Source organism: Carcharodon carcharias, chromosome 1, assembly GCF_017639515.1.
Source record: "Carcharodon carcharias isolate sCarCar2 chromosome 1, sCarCar2.pri, whole genome shotgun sequence".
NCBI classification, from domain to species: domain Eukaryota; kingdom Metazoa; phylum Chordata; class Chondrichthyes; order Lamniformes; family Lamnidae; genus Carcharodon; species Carcharodon carcharias.
The window spans coordinates 11,127,684-11,147,729 of record NC_054467.1 but is presented as its reverse complement, the minus strand read 5'-3'; the positions used below and the strand labels follow the sequence as shown (position 1 = coordinate 11,147,729).

Below are 20,046 nucleotides of genomic sequence, written 5' to 3'. Positions count from 1 at the left end.
CTTCCTGGGTCCTGACACCACCCTGCGTCATTCCGACCTTCAGCTCGGCGGGTGCACACCAGAGTTGGCTGCGTGCCCGCCGAACTGTCAAAGGCCTATTAAGGCCATTAATTAATTAATGAAAGTGATTGTCAGGGCTGCCTGTCCAACCTTAAGGTTGGTGGGCAGGCAAAGAGCCCAAGAGGCCTTCGCATTTTTCATGAAATCTTATCCACGGGTGGGATGAGGTTTTGTGAAGGGTTTGTTAATTAAATAAGATGTCTTTTGAAAATTCATAAACATGCCCCTTTCAATGTCACATGAGGGGACTTGTCTGAGTAATTTTATTTTTTCTCTTTTTCAATGTTTTATTATTAAATTAATCTCCCTGAGGCAGCTCTGTGCCTCGGGGAGATTTCTGGGCTCTTGTGCGCAAGTGCAAAAGAGCGCAGGCCCTGAATCTCCGTCCTCCCCCCGCACGCACAGGTAGCGCTGAACGCTTCCGGGTGCGCATCACGCTGGGTGGGCCTTGATTGGCCCACCCATGTAAAATGGCAGCGTGCAGCCAATCACGAACGGCGATCAGCTCCGTGCCCGCTCCCAACCGGCCCACCTGACAGGGAGAAAATTCTCCCCCAAGTTACAATCAGAACTATTCTGTTTCCTTTTAAGACGATCTTGGCCCTAAGCCTTAGAATTCCTTCTCTAACTCTCTCCAACTCCCCCTCTCTTTCTTTCTTTAGGATGCCACATAAAACCTACCAGCCTGGCCATCCCTGACATGGCTCAGTGCTTAACTTTGTTTCGTAATGCTCATGTGAAGCACCTTAGGATGTTTAAATGTGTTTAAAGGCTTTATATAAATGTAAGTAGTTGACCTCAAATCAAGACAATAGTGAGCGAATGTTTACCGATAGGAACCTCTTGGTTTTGCATTGCAGAAAGAGGCCGTACTGGTTTGCTTTATTTTCCAGGAAGGTTCAGTCAGGCAATGTCTATCTGGACACCAGCCATCCATTTTCTTGCCTTCAAACCTTGTGTGATAATTCAGGCTGCATTTAATCTCCATAGCTGCATCAATTCTAAATGTTGTCTCTCTTTTCCTTCCTTCCTTAGGATCCAAAAGATGAAAGCTCACTTCTTAGGCTCCAGTTGAAGGAGAAAGATGAACTGATTTCCCAACTTCGTGACGAACTTGTAAGTGGAAGATGGGGGGTATCTTTGAAATGCTTGCTGCTTCTGGCAAGATAATTAGTAGAGAATTATGTCCACACCAGTTAACATGGGTGCTTGTAAGCCTGCTAGATCGAATAATGTGTTAATCATGAATATAGATTCTGTTTCTTTGGTACCCCTGAACCTTGAACACATGGGCCAAACTGGGCTGCTTATTTTGTAGATTTTTTTTTACAGTGTTTGTCTGACAGTAGAACGAAAAGCAATTATCCACTTGGGCTAAAACAATAACAAACTGCTTTCTTTGTGTCTTTCTCTCAGAAGGGCATTGACCCCCGATGGGATGCAGTTCCACAACTCTCTGGTAATGAGCCTGCAGGCCATTCCTCACAAGGGACCAGGCGTGGTGAATAGTTGGCAAGCTGTTAACCAAGAGAGGTATCACTGCTTAGCCAGTGAGGCCCTGACACGAAGCCCACTTTTAACAGGTTTTTTATCATTAGGAATCACTTGATAACCATCAGAAATGTGAATCCTTGCTGATTCTCTGCCCACTCCTTCTCAGATCCTCCTGGAATTCTTGCTAATTGTAGCAAAACCAACCTGGATCGCAACCATCTTTAAAGTCTGCTTAAACCCTGACCAAGTCGAGAGTTAGGATCAGCCCGCAACTGCATATGGAATGATGTAGCACAGAAAGAGTTCATTCAGCCCATCCCCTCTGGGTCAATGCCTTTCTTTCTGATTGCTTTCTATCTGTCTTTGACTTATTTATTACATTGTTTCATTGTTTAGCGATGCAGTCACACCATATCACTCATTGCTAGATGGCTTGCGAAGCTACCTATGAATGCAGTGGCTTTGCATTTTACGAGGTGACTTTGCCCCAGTTCTCTTACAAACTTTGCTGCTTAGCCTTCCACTCAGGTTTTTGTCTGCAGTTTAATTTATTGTGTTTTGAGCTATAAATTCATAATCATCTGCTGGAAACCACAAGGTGCACGATTTTGTGTTTGGGTCAGGTGCAGTTGGAGGATGGTCCACAGTACAAGTTATGAGCATAATTCAATCGCAGCCACTTACAGTTGTATGGTCTCCAGGCGTAATTGACAGGGAGATCACCCAGTCATCTCCATTCTAAACAGAACTTGTGAAATCACCAGGTGCAGCCTTCCTGTACTCATTTACTGGCCCTCTCCACTAATCCTTGCTGATAAAGCTGCTTGGATCAGATTTATTGAGCAGCAATTATATTGGGCCAAAGAACGTTTTGAATCCCAAAAGTTTATTGTGCACCTCATCTTCACGACAGTACATTTGCTTCTAAGTCAGAACAACGTGGATTCCAGCCTCTGCAGAAACATATATAATTCAGGCTGATACCTGTAATACTGAGGGAGTGCTGCACTGTTGGAGGTGTCACCTTTTGCATCAGATGTCAAAACGAGGCCCTGTCTGAGCTCTTAGGTTAAGGTTTGCATAATGCTACTTGACAAGGGATTCGACTCACATTGCTAAAGCAGGTTTTGTGGTCATTTAACTCATTGCTCTTATGGAACCTTGCTGTGTGCAAATTAGCTGCCATATTTCCATACGCTGTGTCAGTGATGGCACTTGAAGAGTATTTCATTGTCTTTGAAGCACTTTGAGAGGTCCTCGGGATTTGAGAGGCAGTGTATGAAGGCGGGATCCCCTTCTTCTGTGCCCAGAGCTTGTGTACCACACCCATTGATTGATCAACTGAGAGCCGTAGCTCCTGATTAGAATTGTTTTAGGAACTTGGGAGTATGGAGTTGAATTTCAAGGCTCCGAATTGTGAGATAAATGGATGGGCCATAAGATCAGCTAAGCTTACAATACGGGTATCATTCAAGTACAAGATCACCACCTTTAGAAACCTCCTTTCTGGTGTACAGTGAACATTGGTAAAGACAGATACATATTTAAATTTTACTGCCGCATTTATTGTAATAGCAAGATAAGTGTGGCATGAAAACTTGAATTTCACAGCTATAAAATCATTCAGTGACACGATTAATATGTCTGTTTATGCATACATTCCTTGAGTGCTACCCTAAAATTGTAGCCATCTGTGGATTGTAAATCAGATATAGGAGTAAGTTGTATTTTATTTCATTTCTGTAGTCCTTAAAGAAAGAAACATCTCGAGAAATATGTCCATACCACCTCAGACACATCTGTCTTGTGCATAATGATTTTTGCCTTGGCCAACAGTAGTCACGTTTTAAATCCATTTTGCACTGTAATGCACTATGATTTCACCAACTGGCAATCTGGAAGATAACCAGGTCACTGTATAATGTGCGCTGGTTGGAGAGTAAGACGAGGTAAAAACCATTGATGGCTGTTTCAGGACAAGCTTTGTGTCAATACATAAAGGAGGAACTTGCATTTCTATAGCATCTTTCCTGACAGGCTGCTCCAAAGTTCCTCACAGACAATGAAGTACGGTAGATGTCACTGTATGGGTCGACCTTTGAAGCCCTGGAAAATCCCTCCACAAATGGGTATTGAATATTCTGCTGATTATAAGAGTGAACCACCGGCCTGGGTGTGGATGATCACCATCTTTGTCATTCGCCACGTGGGAACTGCTTTTTGTGGGTGTATCTTAAACTCCTGTGCATATTTGCAACGCAGCCCTTATTGTCTACTTGATGCTTTGCACTCAGTAATAAGGTACCAGTAGGTGAAACATCCATTTGTTGGAAAGTTGAGGATGACGACTGATGTGAATATATCATGTCGTGTCTGAAAAAGAGGGGAGGGGTTGACTTATTTGCCAAGTATATGCAAAAGCATGATTTTTGGGACCATACAAATGGGGCAGCCTTATCCACCTCTATCTATGGTATTTATTGGAGTATGTATTGTAGTCGCTGTTGTAATGTAGGAAGTGTGGGAACCAATTTATGCACAGCAAGGTCACACAAGCATTAAGTATGGAGCCAGGGAGAAGGTGAGGAGCCGAGGATCAGGGGTTGAGGGGGAAAGAAGGAGCACTGTAGGAAGATCTCTGGTAGGGAGGATTAAAGTCAAAATGATGATGGAAGAAAGCAAAAAGGGGGTGATAATGTGACAAGTGAAGAAGTAAAATATGGGGTTGGGGGAGGTGTAAATGGTTACAGCAGAATAGCACAGGAGGAGGAAGGCAGGGAAAATCTGGTCATGGAGAGGAGGCCTGTGCACAGATCAGTCTCTGCCATTTCCTTCAACTTCAGTGTGAGGTGATTCACAACGAATCAACATTGTCTTCACTGGGAAGAAACATTAAGAGGAGTTTAAATTGGCTGCTGAGTTTTCTGTTTGCACTTACATCTAACTCCAAATTGGCTCCCGATGTATTCATTTTTAAGTGCTATTTGTCTTGAAATCTTATTGTTATTATGTATCACTGTCTCGCGGTGGTACACAGATAGGAGTCAACCAGTGATACCCCTCAAACGTGTCCCTCATTTTTAGTTCAATCATGCCTGATCTATACCTTAACTCCATTTACTCACCTAGGTTCTATATTCTAAACTCTTACCTATCAAAAATCTATGGAGCTCAGATTTGAATTTTTCAATTAACCCCCAGCCTCAACTGCTTTTTGAGGTGGAGTTCCAGGTTTCCATTTTGTCTGAAGATAGACTTAATAATCACTGGGTGAAGGTGCAACTAAGTGTTGCAAAGCCATCTTACATCAGTACAACCTAAACAATGCACATCAGAGCAGATCATACCACCTTAGAAATTAACAAGTAAATCAGTATTGATGACCATGCTTACCTTGAGATTAACTGGGTTAAATACTGGACCAAGCGCTAGTGATCCAGTTACCAATTTCTTGTTTTCGTTTTCCCTCTCTGAACCAATTTCAATTGGGATCGTTTTTCTCCTTTTATTTCCCTGTATTTTATTGGTACTTATTTAAATATCACCATATTGCTCATTTTCAGCTGATCTGTTGTGATTCTCCCTTCAATGATGTGGGAATGCCCATTGGCATTGCCCAGTCTCTTGCATTTTCACCACCCAGTCTAACTAATTATGTGATTTCGAAGAAAAAATTGCATGGGCTGGATTTTAAGCCCCCCTCATCCCCACCCCCCCCATCTCTTCCTTGTTGGGTATGTGTTCATGAGGGGTGCCCAGCCCACCATCTTTCCACCCACCCCCGAGCTGTCCCCCATGATATAGTAGGTAGGTGGGCACTGAAATTGGCAGCCCGCCCACCATATTTAAGTAAATAATTAAAGGCCAGTTGAGCTTGTTACCAAGCAAATTGACTGGGACACCATGCTGCCCATGCTGTAACATGGTTGGTGTGGGCAAATGGGCTGGAGTGGTGGAGTGTGCAGTACATTCTTTGAGGCAAAGTTGATGAAAGTAGGAGGGGGGAGGGGGTGGGGGAGCATATCATGCTGAGGGTGGCCTGTGCGCAACGGGGACACACACCCATTTATGTCACCCCTCCCTTTGTTCTTCACTGCCTGCCCTCCAAAACCTGGCCTCCCACCCACCTCTCCCCAACCCACCCCCGGCCCCTCTGGATTCTTAGATCCCTCCTTGTCCTAAGAGCCCAGGACTTAGCTGTCTCCGGCAGCCAACGCTCTTCTTTCTGCTCCTCATCCCGGCAGCGCACGCTACTGAACTCTGACACTCACGGGGCTGCCAGAGCTGCCGGCCAGTCAGATTAACCGGCAGCCCTTGAGGGTGGGACCTCCCGTCCACTGAGGGCGGAAGTCCCACCGTGAGCTTGTTTAGCTGGCCCCAGCACATTTTGGCTGGGGGGTTGGCTTGTTCCTGGTGCGTCGATTGCCAGCTTTCTGGGGGCATGAGCGGTTGGTCACTTCACCCCCACCGCCCCCTGCCTGCCCATCGTTAAATCCAGCCCCATGTGTGATGGCTGTAACATTCTCTTCATGTTGCTAGGGGTGTGAAAGGCAGATATTTGCAAGAAGCAGAAAACACTTTTTACTCACTCCATTAGAGACTGGAGGAAAATATGTTCCTTAATCTTTTTATTCTGTAAATTGTTTCAAGCAGACCACTGCAGTGAAACAGATTTAGAGGCGCGTCAAACAACATTGGATTAATTGGCATCCACACAACCCTGAGACAAACTGGAGGCAAACCACAGGGAGATATACAGAAAGAGACTGCTAAACCCATCTTTCATACTTGTTTATGAAATAAATTTGATCTAATCTTTTCTTACTCTTTTTTACCATTTGTCGCAAACTGTGTATAGTATGAAGATCTGTGGGGTGTGGCTTATATATCTTACCTCTGTTGCTAACGATAACTAGGCCATCTCAGTTCTAGGACAGAAGTAATTTGCTGTATGTCTTAAAATGGATTTTCTATATATTCTGCATCCCAGGAGAAAGCTGGCTACAAATGTTGGTCGAAGTTGGAGCTCGTAATTGGGTCTCCTAGTTTAGCGTTTAACCCAATAGTTTATTTTTGAAAAGTTGACAACAAAGCTTTACAGAAATTGGGTTGGGGAGGAGCAAGAACGCAGTTGCTGTGACCAGCGAAAGCACATTTCTCTGATCATGGAAAGTAGACGAATACTAGGTACGTACCAGCAAGTGTATTGCAGAAAGGTCTACATGATAAAGTCGCATATTGGAAAAGATATAGGTGCCATTTCATGTGCAGAACTGCACATGACCTTTGGCAGGGTTTCAGTAACATCTGAATCACGTTAACTGGGGCAGGGTGACCAAATTGGAAATTTTACCGGACTTTTTTGAAAGAATTGTTAACTGTGTTTCTGAACAATTGTAGAGGGAGGTGATAAAGTTCAGACATGCACAGAATCCGAGGCAGATAATAGAATCACACTCAAACTTCCGGAAGGTATAAGTGAGGGGACAAGATTTGCATTTTCTCTGAGTAAACAGAATAAGGAATAGTTAATCCATTTCTCAGAGATAAAAACAAAAAAACTGCGGATGCTGAAAATCCAAAACAAAAACAGAATTACCTGGAAAAACTCAGCAGGTCTGGCAGCATCGGTGGAGAAGAAACGAGTTGACGTTTCGAGTCCTCATGACCCTTCGACAGAACTTGAGTGAATCCAAGAAGGGGGTGAAATATAAGCTGGTTTAAGGTGTATGTGTGTGTGTGTGTGTGTGTGTGTGTGGGGCGGGGGGGGCGGGGGGAGGTTTGGGTGCGGGGAGAGAAGTGGAGGGGGTTGGTGTGATTGTAGGGACAAACAAGCAGTGATAGAAGCAGATCATCAAAAGATGTCACAGACAACAGAACAAAAGAACACGTGTTAAAGTTGGTGATATTATCTAAATGAATGTGCTAATTAAGAATGGATGGTAGGGCACTCAAGGTATAGCTCTAGTGGGGGTGGGGGGAGCATAAAAGATTTTAAAATATTTAAAAATAATGGAAATAGGTGGGAAAAGAAAAATCTATATAATGTATTGGATAAAACAAAAGGAAGGGGGAAGAAACAGAACGGAGGTGGGGATGGAGGAGGGAGCTCAAGACCTAAAGTTGTTGAATTCAATATTCAGTCCGGATGGCTGTAAAGTGCCTAGTCGGAAGATGAGGTGTTATTCCTCCAGTTTGCGTTGGGCTTCACTGGAACAATGCAGCAAGCCAAGGACAGACATGTGGGCAAGAGAGCAGGGTGGAGTGTTAAAATGGCAAGCGACAGGGAGGTTTGGGTTATTTTTGTTGACAGACCGCAGGTGTTCTGCAAAGCGGTCGCCCAGTTTACGTTTGGTCTCTCCAATGTAGAGGAGACCGCATTGGGAGCAACGAATGCAGTAGACTAAGTTGGGGGAAATGCAAGTGAATAGCTGCTTCACTTGAAAGGAGTGTTTGGGTCCTTGGACGGTGAGGAGAGAGGAAGTGAAGGGGCAGGTGTTACATCTTTTGCGTGGGCATGGGGTGGTGCCATAGGAGGGGGTTAATCCATTTCCCTCTTTAATTTGAGATCACTGCCCTGTTTCCTTTGAGAGGTGGCATAATGTTGCAACTAAACACTTAGCAATGACTTTCCGAGAGATGAGCTTGTAAGCTCCTCTTTCATTCCTACTTATGCTTTGAAAAGTTTACAAATAATGTACAATTCATTGACATGTTAAACTGTCAGGTATCCTTCTTGCAAATTAAGTACAGCTACTTAAGACATAACTTATCTCAATGTCTATTACATTGTGCGCCTGCTGCAATTGTCAAAATTATATCCTGAAGTTTGGCATCTATTTTCTTTTATCTCACTCCAGGATTGAAAGAAAACAATTGCTCTTTCCCAGTCTATTCTAATCCATAATCCAGAAACAATGGGGATAATTTAAACTCATGGAAATTGTATAAAATAGGTGATATGGCATCAGCCAAATGTCATATGTCGTTATTCACCAAATCAGTAGAAAGGAAAATTGGTAAGAGTGATGCGTGGCTGATCTCGAGATCACCCATTCAATACTACTGCAAAAGTTTTCAAATTATCCTTTCTGTTTCCCGCTGATCTTCTCTCTGTGGAGGCTTGTTTGCTGTTCTCTTTCCAGCTTGCGGTTACTGAGGCCCGGATTTTCGTTTCCGGGTCAGGTGCATAGAGTTGGGACATTTCCCAGCAACACAAACCAAACCTGACTCAAAAAAGGCCCGGAAGTTGGGATTTTCATTCTGGGGTTTGGGGGAGGGCTGGATTAGAATTTGGACCCAAAGGACTCGGAACGAGTGCAGAGGCTGCTGGGTGCAGAGGCCTACCTCTGTGCACTGGCACTATCTGAAAGCTTGAAAAGAAAAACAATATTACAAAAACATCCCTCCAGTCCTCACTGCCTCAAACACTCCCCATGCCCCATCCATGCCACCTCATGCCCCTACACCTACCTCCATGGACCCCCATAGGCTCCATGCCAACCAAGCCCCTGTACCTATAGCAAGCAATTTATTTTTGTAACACTCTTGACATTTTTTTTAAAAAAATATTAAAGGGCAGGTCTTTTAAATGCCTTGACAGCTTGACAACTCGCTTTGACAATTGCTTTTGACAGGTCCTTTTGACAATCTTGACAGGTGCTCTTGACAGTTCTGACAGGTCCTCTCAACAAATCCTCTTGACAATCTTGACAGATCCTTTCGATAGTTCTGACAGGTCCTCTTAACAGATCCCCTTGACAATCTTGACAGATTCTCTTGACAGTTCTGACAGACCCTCTTGACAGTTCTGACAGCTCCCTTTGACAAATCCATTTGACAGGTGCTCATGATAATTTTAACATTTGATTTTGACAGGTCTGTTGACAGTTCCAGTGATCTTGACAGTAATGCATTTATGCTTTTTTTACACACATTTATGCTTAGGTTTAACAATTCCAAAGGGCACCTGACCTCCCCCCAAATGTCCTGGGACCAGATCCAAATGGGTATTTTACCTGTCCAAAGGGTTATCTTGGCTATCCATATGAATCTGTAAAGTTCAGACCTGTTCTTACCTGGTCTAATCTACACACTTCAGGTTTCACATTCCTAGACTACCAAAACCCTCCTTTAATGGAGATAGCTGATGATTTAAATGACCAGCTACCTCTGTAAACTGCAAATCCATGAACACCATTCCTGTCCCCGCAAAAATATGAAGTGTCGTGTTCAGGGGGCGGGACTTGTTGTTTCCTGGCTGGTCTGCCACTTTCACCATGATGGAGAAGCTCTCATTCATGGTGAAAATCCAGCCCTGAATTTCCTTTGGCAACATCTTCCAAAGCCATGAACTCTACCACCTGGAAAAGCAAGTGCAGCAGATGCATGAGAACACCAGCACCTGCAAATTCCATCCAAGGCACACACCATCCTGACTTGGAATCAAATCACCGTTGCTTTATTGTCACTGACTCAAAATCCTGGAACTCCTTCCCTAACAGCACTGTGGTTGTACCTATGCTACATGGACTACCGTGGTTCATCACGTTCTTGAGGGCAATTGGGCATGGACATCAAATGCTGGCCTTGCAGACGACACCCACGTCCCATGTACAAATTTTTTAAAAGCCATTGTTAAGAACTGGCATCTTTATTCAGACTCATAAGATAGCAATACGGGTGATTGATATCTTTCCCACCCCCATTCCGGCCCCTTCTCTGTTCAGTGGCCAAAGGCACTGCTTACTTTGTGCTATATAGACCAGGATCTTTCCCTTTTCCGTGTTCACGTTTCAATTGAGCTGATGGTGGACTCGTCATAATTGTCCTTAGTGTTGCTTTAGCTAGGGAAGAGAATGATTAGCCAGTGTTCTCAGTTCGGTCGTGATTAAGTGGCTCATTATACAAATATGATGTGGGGGATATCTGTTTAGGATGGTGCTACTCAACTGTGCCCTCGTCTGTTAAATGGCTTGGTGTCACTCAGTCTGGACTGTCATATTCATATGCTAAATAACCTGTCATCCCTCCTTGACCATTTGAACTTGAGCCACTTAATCCGCCCTCACGCCTTCTCCTCCCTCCCAGAAACATAATAGGGTCCCCCTTGTCCTCACTTATCACCCCACCAGCCTCCGCATTCAAAGGATCATCCTCTGCCATTTCTGCCAACTCCAGCATGATGCCACCACCAAACACATCTTCCCTTCACCCTCCCTATCGGCATTCCGTAGGGATCGCTCCCTCCGGGATACCCTGGTCCACTCCTCCATCACCCCCTACTCCTCAACCTCCTCCTATGGCACCACCCCATGCCCACGCAAAAGATGCAATACCTGCCCCTTCACTTCCTCTCTCCTCACCGTCCAAGGACCCAAACGCTTCTTTCAAGTGAAGCAGCATTTCACTTGCATTTCCCCCAACTTAGTCTACTGCATTCGTTGCTCCCAATGTGGTCTCCTCTACATTGGAGAGACCAAACGTAAACTGGGCGACCGCTTTGCAGAACACCTGCGGTCTGTCCGCAAGAATGACCCAAACCTCCCTGTCGCTTGCCATTTTAACACTCCACCCTGCTCTCTTGCCCACATGTCTGTCCTTGGCTTGCTGCATTGTTCCAGTGAAGCCCAACGCAAACTGGAGGAATAACACCTCATGTTCCGACTAGGCACTTTACAGCCATCCGGACTGAATATTGAATTCAACAACTTTAGGTCGTGAGCTCCCTTCCCCATCCCCACCCCCTTTCTGTTTCCCCCTTCCTTTTCTTTTTTTTCCAATAAATTATATAGATTTTTCTTTTCCCACCTATTTCCATTATTTTTAAATATTTTAAAATCTTTTATGCTCCCCCCACCCCCACTAGAGCTATACCTTGAGTGCCCTACCATCCATTCTTAATTAGCACATTCGTTTAGATAATATCACCAACTTTAACTTTAACACCTATGTGTTCTTTTGTATTATTGTTGTTGACATCTTTTGATGATCTGCTTCTATCACTGCTTGTTTGTCCCTACAACCACACCCCCACTCCACCTCTCTCTCTCTCTCTCTCTCTCCGCCCCCCACACACACACCTTAAACCAGCTTATATTTCAACTCTTTCTTGGACTCGAACTCAAGTTCTGTCGAAGGGTCATGAGGACTCGAAACGTCAACTCTTTTCTTCTCCGCCGATGCTGCCAGACCTGCTGAGTTTTTCCAGGTAATTCTGTTTTTGTTTTTGTTTTGAACTTTTTATGTTGTTTGACACTACCTTCTTCCTGCTTTCCCTTCTTCTCTGTCCCCCTCGAGGTATCACCCTCACTTTGCTCCACTCCTTTCTGTCCAAATGTAGCCCGTACATCTCTCAATAGATTTTTTTTCTTCCATTCATGCATGACCACCTTCGGAGAAGCTCAAGTTTCCATCCTCAGCCTCATCCTTTTACGTATTGCACTCAGAGCCTCCAATATCCATCAATATACAGTACTGACGATATTCAGTTCTGTATTTTCATTGCTACCTTCAAATCCACTGTTACCTATGTGTTATCACATTATCTGACATCAAGGCCTAAATTCTTGTGCAGATGGAGAGCCTCTCCGTCTTTGTTAAAATGAAGCCCAAATCCTGAAGCCCCATCCTGAAGTCAGCCCCCGCCATTTTCATTGGGGTGGTGGGGGGAGGGGGGCAGGTATGGGGGTTAGTGAGTGGGAATGGGGGCGGGTCAATCTTTGCACATCCGAAACACACGGGGGCAGCTGCTTATGTTAAAGTGAAACTGCCTACAGTCTGATCTGATTTTCACAAGGAGGGAGTGTGAAATATGACTTGTCCACATAAGACTTGGTAGGAGAATGTCTAAACTGACCTGAGTTCTTTGGAGAGGTAAAGTATCCTTTTGGATGTGGTCCCAGGACACCATTAGGAGAGGTAAGGTGTCCTTTGGGAGAGAACAAGTGCCTGTTGGGAGTGTTAAAGGTACGATATCAATATGTGTAAAAAGTGAATAAATGCAGTGGAACTGTGAAGGGAGCTGTCAAAGTGAATTGCTAAAGGGAGCTGCAAAACTGTGGAACATTTAAATCTCCTGTCCCTTAAATATTTGGAAAAAACTGTCTGCAGTGTTGAAAAAAATTAGTGCATGCAATTTCATTCTCTGTTGACATAAGCCTGAGGGTTGCCATTACAGGATAAGTGCTGCATGACTAATTGCACAATCTAGCGTTATCATAGTGGGGTGGCTGTCAGTTCAGAGTTTGAATGAAAGCTCCAAGAGCTTATAAAGCCTTTGAACTGGGACTATGAATACAAGTGCTTGTTCTTATAAGGGATTAAAGGAAGTTAAATGAAACAATTCAATTTTTAATCAATGAGTGTTTTCTTTTAAATAGTGAATTAATCAATAAGCACTAAAGAACTTTACTTAATCTCAGCATGGATTGTGAGGTCTGCCCATGATGAATACTGTGCGAGTTAGCAAGCGGGTATAAGGGCAGAGGGTAGGGGATGGAAGGCATGGGTTGACAAGAGTTGGCACTACGTTGGCATAGGGTCTAAAAAAGGCCTTGGGGATGGTTGGAGGGGCATAGGTTGATATGGTGGGTATGAGGGGCCATTGGGATTGGGTGGCAGGGCTGTGTTGGCATGGAGGGTGTGTGGAGGGGCATACATTGGCATGAAGGGTATGAGGGGCCATAGGGGTGGAGGGAGGGGCATAGGTTGGCATGGAGGTGATGGGGGCCATGGGCGGGTCAGTGGAGGGCATACTTTGGTGTGGAGGGTATAAGGGGCCAAGGGATTGGGTGGCATAAGATGGCATGGACAGAGCATGAGGAGAGTGTGGAGGGGTCAGTGCTGGAGGGCTATGTTTTGCTTAATTCTTTTGTCACTGCTGGGACAGAACTACAAACTCTTTCCAGGGATGGTGGGCAAGACTCCCATAAAAGCTGGCCCCTTCCAGAATGAAATCCAAACTTGCGAGACACTTGTTCAAGAGTTGGGTTCGCGGAGAGGGAATTTTCCTGATTCTGCGTAGCCGACACGAGAACGAAAGTTCAGGCCCAAGTCTTGGATGGATCAGAATTTCCTCCACTTAGAGTCCTAGAAGAAGGCCCTTTGGCTCATCGAGTCTGCGCTAGTCAAACACATACCTAACTATTCTAATCCCATTTTCCAGCACTAGGCCCATAGCCTTGTATGCCATGGCATCGCAAGTGCACATCCAAATACTTCTCAAATGTTATGAGGGTTTCTGCTTCTACCACTCTTTCAGGCAGTGAGTTCCAGATTCCCACAGCCCTCTGGTTGAAAAAATTCTTCCTCACATCCCCTCTAAATCTCCTGCTCCTCACCTTAAATCTATGCCCCCAGGTTTTGATCCCTCCATCAAGGGGAAAAATTCCTTCCTGTCTACCCCATCTATGCCCCTCATAATTTTATACAACTCAAACATATCCCCCCTCAATCTCCTCTGCTCCAGGAAAAATAACTCCAGTCTATCCAAGGTCTCCTCATAACTAAAACTCTCCAGCCCAGGCAACATCCTGGTAAATCTCCTCTGCACTCTCCCTGGTGCATCACATCCTTCCTATAATGCAGATTCCAGAACTGCACACAATACTCTAGCTGTGGCCTAACCAGCGTTTTTATACAGTTCTAGCATAGCCTTCCTGCTCTTATATTCTATGCCTCAGCTAATAATGGCAAGAATCCCATATGCCTTCTTAACCACCTTATCTACCTGTCCCTGTACCTTAAGGGACTGGTGAACATGTACACCAAGGTTCCTCTGATCCTCGGTACGTCCCAGGGTCCTACCATTCATTGTGTTTTCCCGTACCTTGTTTGTCCTGCCCAAATGCATCACCTCTCACTTATTCAGATTAAATTCCATTTGCCACTGAACAGCCCATCTGACGAGCCCGTCTATTTCCTCCTGTAATCTAAGGCTATCGTCCTCACTATTTACCACACCACCAATTTTCGTGTCATCCGCGAACTTACTGATCAACCCTCCTACATTCAAGTCTAAATCGTTTATATATACCACAAACATCAAGGGATCCCTGTGGAACCCCAATGGACACAGCCATCCACTCACAAGTCACCCCTCGACCATCACCCTCTGCTTCCTGCCACTCAGCCAATTCTAGATCCAATTTGCCAAATTGCCTTGGATCCCATGGGCTCTTACCTTCGTATCAGTCTCCCATGTGGGACCTGATCAAAAGCCTTGCTGAAGTCCAAGTAGATTACGTCAAATGCATTGCCCTCATCTACACACCTTGCCACCTCTTCGAAAAATTCAATCAAATTGGTCAGACATGACCTCCCCTTAACAAAACCATGCTGACTGTCCTTGATTAATCCCTGCCTCTCCAAGTGTAGATTAATTCTGTCCCTCAGAATTGCTTCCAATAGTTTCCTCACCACTGAGGTTAGACTGACTGGCTTGTAACTCCCTGATTTAATCCCTTCCTCCCTTCTTGAATAACGGTACTACACTGGCTGTCCTCCAGTCCTCTGGCACCTCTCCTGTGGCCAGAGGTATTGAAGATTATTGCCAGCACCCCTACAATCTCCTCCTTTGCTTTGCTCAACAGCCTGGGATACATTTAATCTGTGCCTGGAGATTTATCTACTTTGATGCCTGCCAGACCACTTAGAACCTTCTCCCTTTCTATGCTAATTTCTTTAGTCATATCACAGTCCTTCTGCCTTGAACACAGGGAAAGACAAACTATTTTACAGTCCCTGCTAAAAAAGTTTTACTTTTGCCCCCTAACTCCACTCATCTCGATTGGATTCTCACAAGGGTTGAACCAAATAATGGTTAGAATTGGCTTCCTGCTCAATCTTGAGTCAGAACTCATACCCTTCTAGTCCATTAGACTATTATTATTAAGGATGAGATTTCAGAATACTTGGAAGTGCGTGGTAAAATAGGGCAAAGTCAGCATGGTTTCATCAAGGGGAGGTCATGCCTGACAAATCTGTTAGAATTCGTTGAGGAGGTAACGAGTAGGTTAGACAGAGGAGAGCCAATGGATGTTATCTGCTTGGACTTCCAGAAGGCCTTTGTCAAGGTGCCGCACAGGAGGCTGCTCAGTATGGTAAGAGCCCATGTTATTAGAGGCAAGGTACTAGCATGGATAGAAGATTGGCTGTCTGGCAGGAGACAGAGAGTGGGGATAAGAAGGTCATTCTCAGGATGGCGGCCGGTGACTAGTGGAGTTCCTCAGGGGTCAGTGTTGGGACCACAACTTTTCACTTTATACATTAATGATCTAGATGAAGGAACTGAGGGCATCCTGGCTAAGTTTGCAGATGATACAAAGATAGGTGGAGGGACAGGTAGTATTGAGGAGGCGGGGAAGCTGCAGAAGGATTTGGACAGGTTAGGAGAATGGGCAAAGAAGTGGCAGATGGAATACAACATGGGGAAGTGTGAGGTCATGCACTTTGGTAGGAAGAATAGAGGCATAGACTATTTTCTAAATGGGGAGAGAATTCAGAAATCTGGAGTGCAAAGGGACTTGGGAGTCCTAGTCCAGAATTCTCTTAAGGTTAGCTTGCAGGTTGAGTCAGTAGTTAGAAAGGCAAATGCAATGTTGGCATTTATTTCGAGAGGACTAGAATATAAAAGCAAGGATGTGCTGCTGAGGCTTTATAAGGCTCTGGTCAGACCACATTTAGAATATTGTGAGCAATTTTGGGCCCCGTATCTCAGGAAGGATGTGCTGGCCCTGGAGAGGGTCCAGAGGATGTTCACGAGAACGATCCCAGGAATGAAAGGCTTAACATATGAGGAACGTTTGAGAACTCTGGGTCTATACTCGATGGAGTTTAGAAGGATGAGGGGGGTTCTGATTGAAACCTACAGAATACTGAAAGGCCTGGATAGAGTGGACGTGGGGAAGATGTTTCCATTAGTAGGAAAGACTAGGACCAGAGGGCACAGCCTCAGAGTAAAGGGAAGACCTTTTAGAACAGAGATGAGGAGAAACTTCTTTAGCCAGAGAGTGGTGAATCTATGGAATTCATTGCCACAGAAGGCTGTGATGGCCAGGTCATTGAGCGTATTTAAGTGCGAGATAGATAGGTTCTTGATTGGTAAAAGGATCAAAGGTTACGGGGAGAAGGCGGGAGAATGGGGTTGAGAAACCTATCAGCCATATTGAATGGCAGAGCATTGAATGGGCCGAATGGCCTAATTTCTGCTCCTGTGTCTTATGGTCTTATGGTCTAACTACCAAGGCCTGCAATAATATTTGTCCTCACTGCTGCTACTTAATAAGGAACTGCAGAAAACTAAGGCAAGGTGACTCAACTTGTTAACTGCCCCTTCTTTCAGTGAAAGCATCTTGTCCTAGCCCTCGACATGATTCCCAGAACACCTGGCCAAGAGCAAAAACTCATTTGAAGGGAATCATGGGGGAGCTGACAAAGGATAAAATTAGATTGCAATTGTTTCACAGTGCCAATTATACTGAATTTCCCAGCAGCGGAGAAAATTATCTTGTGCAAAAACATTTCCTAAAATAAGAAGAAAACATACTGCTTTATGAAAGAAATGACGTGCTTAATTTGTCTTTCAGATGTGTTACTGATGTTTATTCAACTTGAGCTGTATTTTCATATTTATGTAATGATTTTTGTCCCAAAATATGAAATGTGACTTCCCATTTCTATCAGTGACAGTTATCACTCAGTTTTCATTAAAGCTTTGGATGAAATCAATAATCCTGACAGAAATTGTCCCCAAAATGATGCTAGTTTTGAGAAGTGTTTTTTTCTGCTTGTGCCCAATGCATTTGTATGTAAGGGGTGTGCATTTTCTTACCCTCTGAGTGATTGCCCTGACCAATAAGTCCAGCAGCAAGCTTTTTGCACATTTTAAATTTTAAAAAAGTTATTTATTATCACACACTTATCCCACATGGTTAAAAAAAATGCAACATCTCTCTCACCCATCTCAAACCACACAATCACACACGCAAGATTAGCAGCATTGGCACTGACCACTTCTGCCATTTACTTGAGATGAAGATAAAACAATGCAATTACAATTTGTTTGTCTTAATCTCTATCATGCCAGACCTTTAGTTTCTTAGATGAGTTGATGTTTTAGTTGGAGCAAAGGTTTTGTAAAACCAAAGATTCTCAGTAAACTGTGAAGTCTCTTGTAGTTGAATTTCCAGGAGGCTGGTTTTCATGTGAACTTGATGTTGCAACAAGTTGGGGGAGTCCTTCTCTCACTTTCAAGGTATTGCTGTTTATTACCTTGGCTGCATAGATGACTTGCAGCTGGCTCGATGGCTTTCTGATGGACTCTGTCTGCAGAAGAGCTGCCTGCTTTTATTTTAAAAGCAGTCAAACAATGGCTTCTTTGCCATGTCACCTGTACAAGTTCAAAGTCATTTTTTCTAAAAAGAGGTGTTGTGTTGATTGCACATCCTGTTTTGTTGTTTGACACCTTGAAATTCACCCAGTCTCGTTTGGACGAGGGACAATCATAATGCAATAGAAGGTCGATGAGATCCATTCAAATTTGTCTAACACACATTGAGTTTTGATTTCCCTTTTGTCCATGGTGAAACAGAAGGATGAAATGGCTGGAATGATGTAGATCTTTTGTTGATGGTAATCCATCCTTAAACAAAGGGATGTGCAAATTCCCTGGATCACTGTGAATGCCCATAATTAATTAGGTCTTTACTTGAGGCTGAGGACTGTTTGGAGTTCAAAATGCCAAAGGTAACATGATTTGCAGCCACCATTTTAATAGTCTGTTTGTATTCAAATTTTTAACATATTGACTGAAAGTTCATAATATACTGGAACATGACAGTGGTTTATTTTTCCCTTCGGTTTCTGTGCACATCATCAAATGTAAAATCTGCTCTGAGCCAGCACAATTGAGCAGCAGTTTCGAACTTAAATTTTCAAAAATGTTTCCTTTCAACTATACCCGTTAGTTTATTTCAGAGTACTAACTTAGGGCAGTTTGATTATCAAAGCTGAAAACTTCTTTTTCACAATAAAATAAGCATTTGAATGAATCCAGGCCAGCACCTGCAAGTAACCTGATATTTTTAAAAAAAGAAAATGGCTTAGAAAATTTAGAGAGCTATTTTCTAGTATTTTTTAATTGTTTCATGGGATATGAGCATCACTGGGAAAGCCAGCATTTGTTGCCCATATGTCTAAATTTGCCCTTGAGAAGGTGGTGGTGAACCGATTTTTTTTGTACCGCTGCAGTCCATGTGGTGTAGGTACACCCACAGTGCTGTTAGGGAGGGAGTTCCAGGATTTTGACCCAGTGAAGGAACGGCGATATATTTCCAAGTCAGGATGGTATGTGACTCAGAGGGGAATGTGCAGGTGATGGCATTCCCATGCGTCTGCTGCCCTTGTTCTCCTAGGCTTTAGAGTTGGGATTGCTTTACTTTCATCAAGACTGGCATAGACTCATTGAACCGAATAGCATTTTTCTGGCCTGAAGTTTTCAGGCAGTGGGCGGGCTCGGCGGGAGTGGTTATGGACCTGATCGCCGCCCGTGATTGGCTCGGGGGGATTGAATCGCTATTGTAATTGATGAATAAATGGTTTAAAATTTTATTTAAACATGCCCCCTCATGTGACTGTGACACATGAGTTGGGACATCTTTTTATATTTAGGAAAATGTTTTTACTTAATTAATAAAAGTATTAGGAAACCTCATCCCTTAAGGTTGGACGGGCAGTGTTCATTACATTAATCACTTCCTTAATGGCATTAATAGGCCATTTACATATCGGCGAGCGCACAGCTAGCTCCGGCACGTGCCCACTGAATGAAACATGGTGAGGCAGCGCAATGACGACAGGACACATGCCTGGCACCATTTAACACGTTGGCGTGTCGGGCCCATCCCCACACACTGACTGAAAAATCCTGCCCTCTGTGTCGTAAGGACTCTATGATAAAACATGAGCAAGCAGCAAACCCAGTCTAATCTGATATTAGGAGATATTTATCCTTATATGCCTCCAACCTTTCTTTTTGTTCATCATATAGCTCTTGAATAGACTGAACCATGTGGATGTCTAACTAAGTTTAATTGCTTTGACCCATTCACAAAGCTAAGTCATCTCACAGTATCTTACAAAATTCAACTTTTTGAGGTTCCTGTCATCAAACAGGGAATCCATTTGTAGGATGCGTTCGGACTTGTTAAATTTTATCAGCAAGAAATCCTTTAGGAGAAGATTCAAACGGATTCTCAAGTACAAGATTGTGTTTTCTGCTTGAAAAGAAAATGGCTCTTGCTTTTTTAGGGCTTCAATGCTTGAGATCCTGGCTGGAATTTTCCAGCCCCTTTGGCAGGCGGGAGGGCCGGGGGGAGCAACATGGCGAGAAGGCCAAAGATCGGTTTCACGCCATCGTGAAACCAGTTTGCGGTCATCCACTCCACCCAATGCTTCCTGCTGTCACACATTGGGACCCTAATTTCAATACTT

General features: G+C 44.0%; 1 protein-coding gene across 1 annotated transcript in view; it reads left to right on the top strand.

The window, feature by feature from the left end:
- The window catches only part of LOC121277357 (serine-rich coiled-coil domain-containing protein 1-like), an 898,837-nt gene that overhangs the window by 799,842 nt on the left and 78,949 nt on the right, over positions 1-20,046 (top strand). Inside the window, exon 8 of the mRNA XM_041186774.1 lies at positions 1,096-1,176. Coding sequence (XP_041042708.1) covers positions 1,096-1,176 — 81 coding nt within the window. The remainder of the gene's footprint in view (positions 1-1,095; positions 1,177-20,046) is intronic.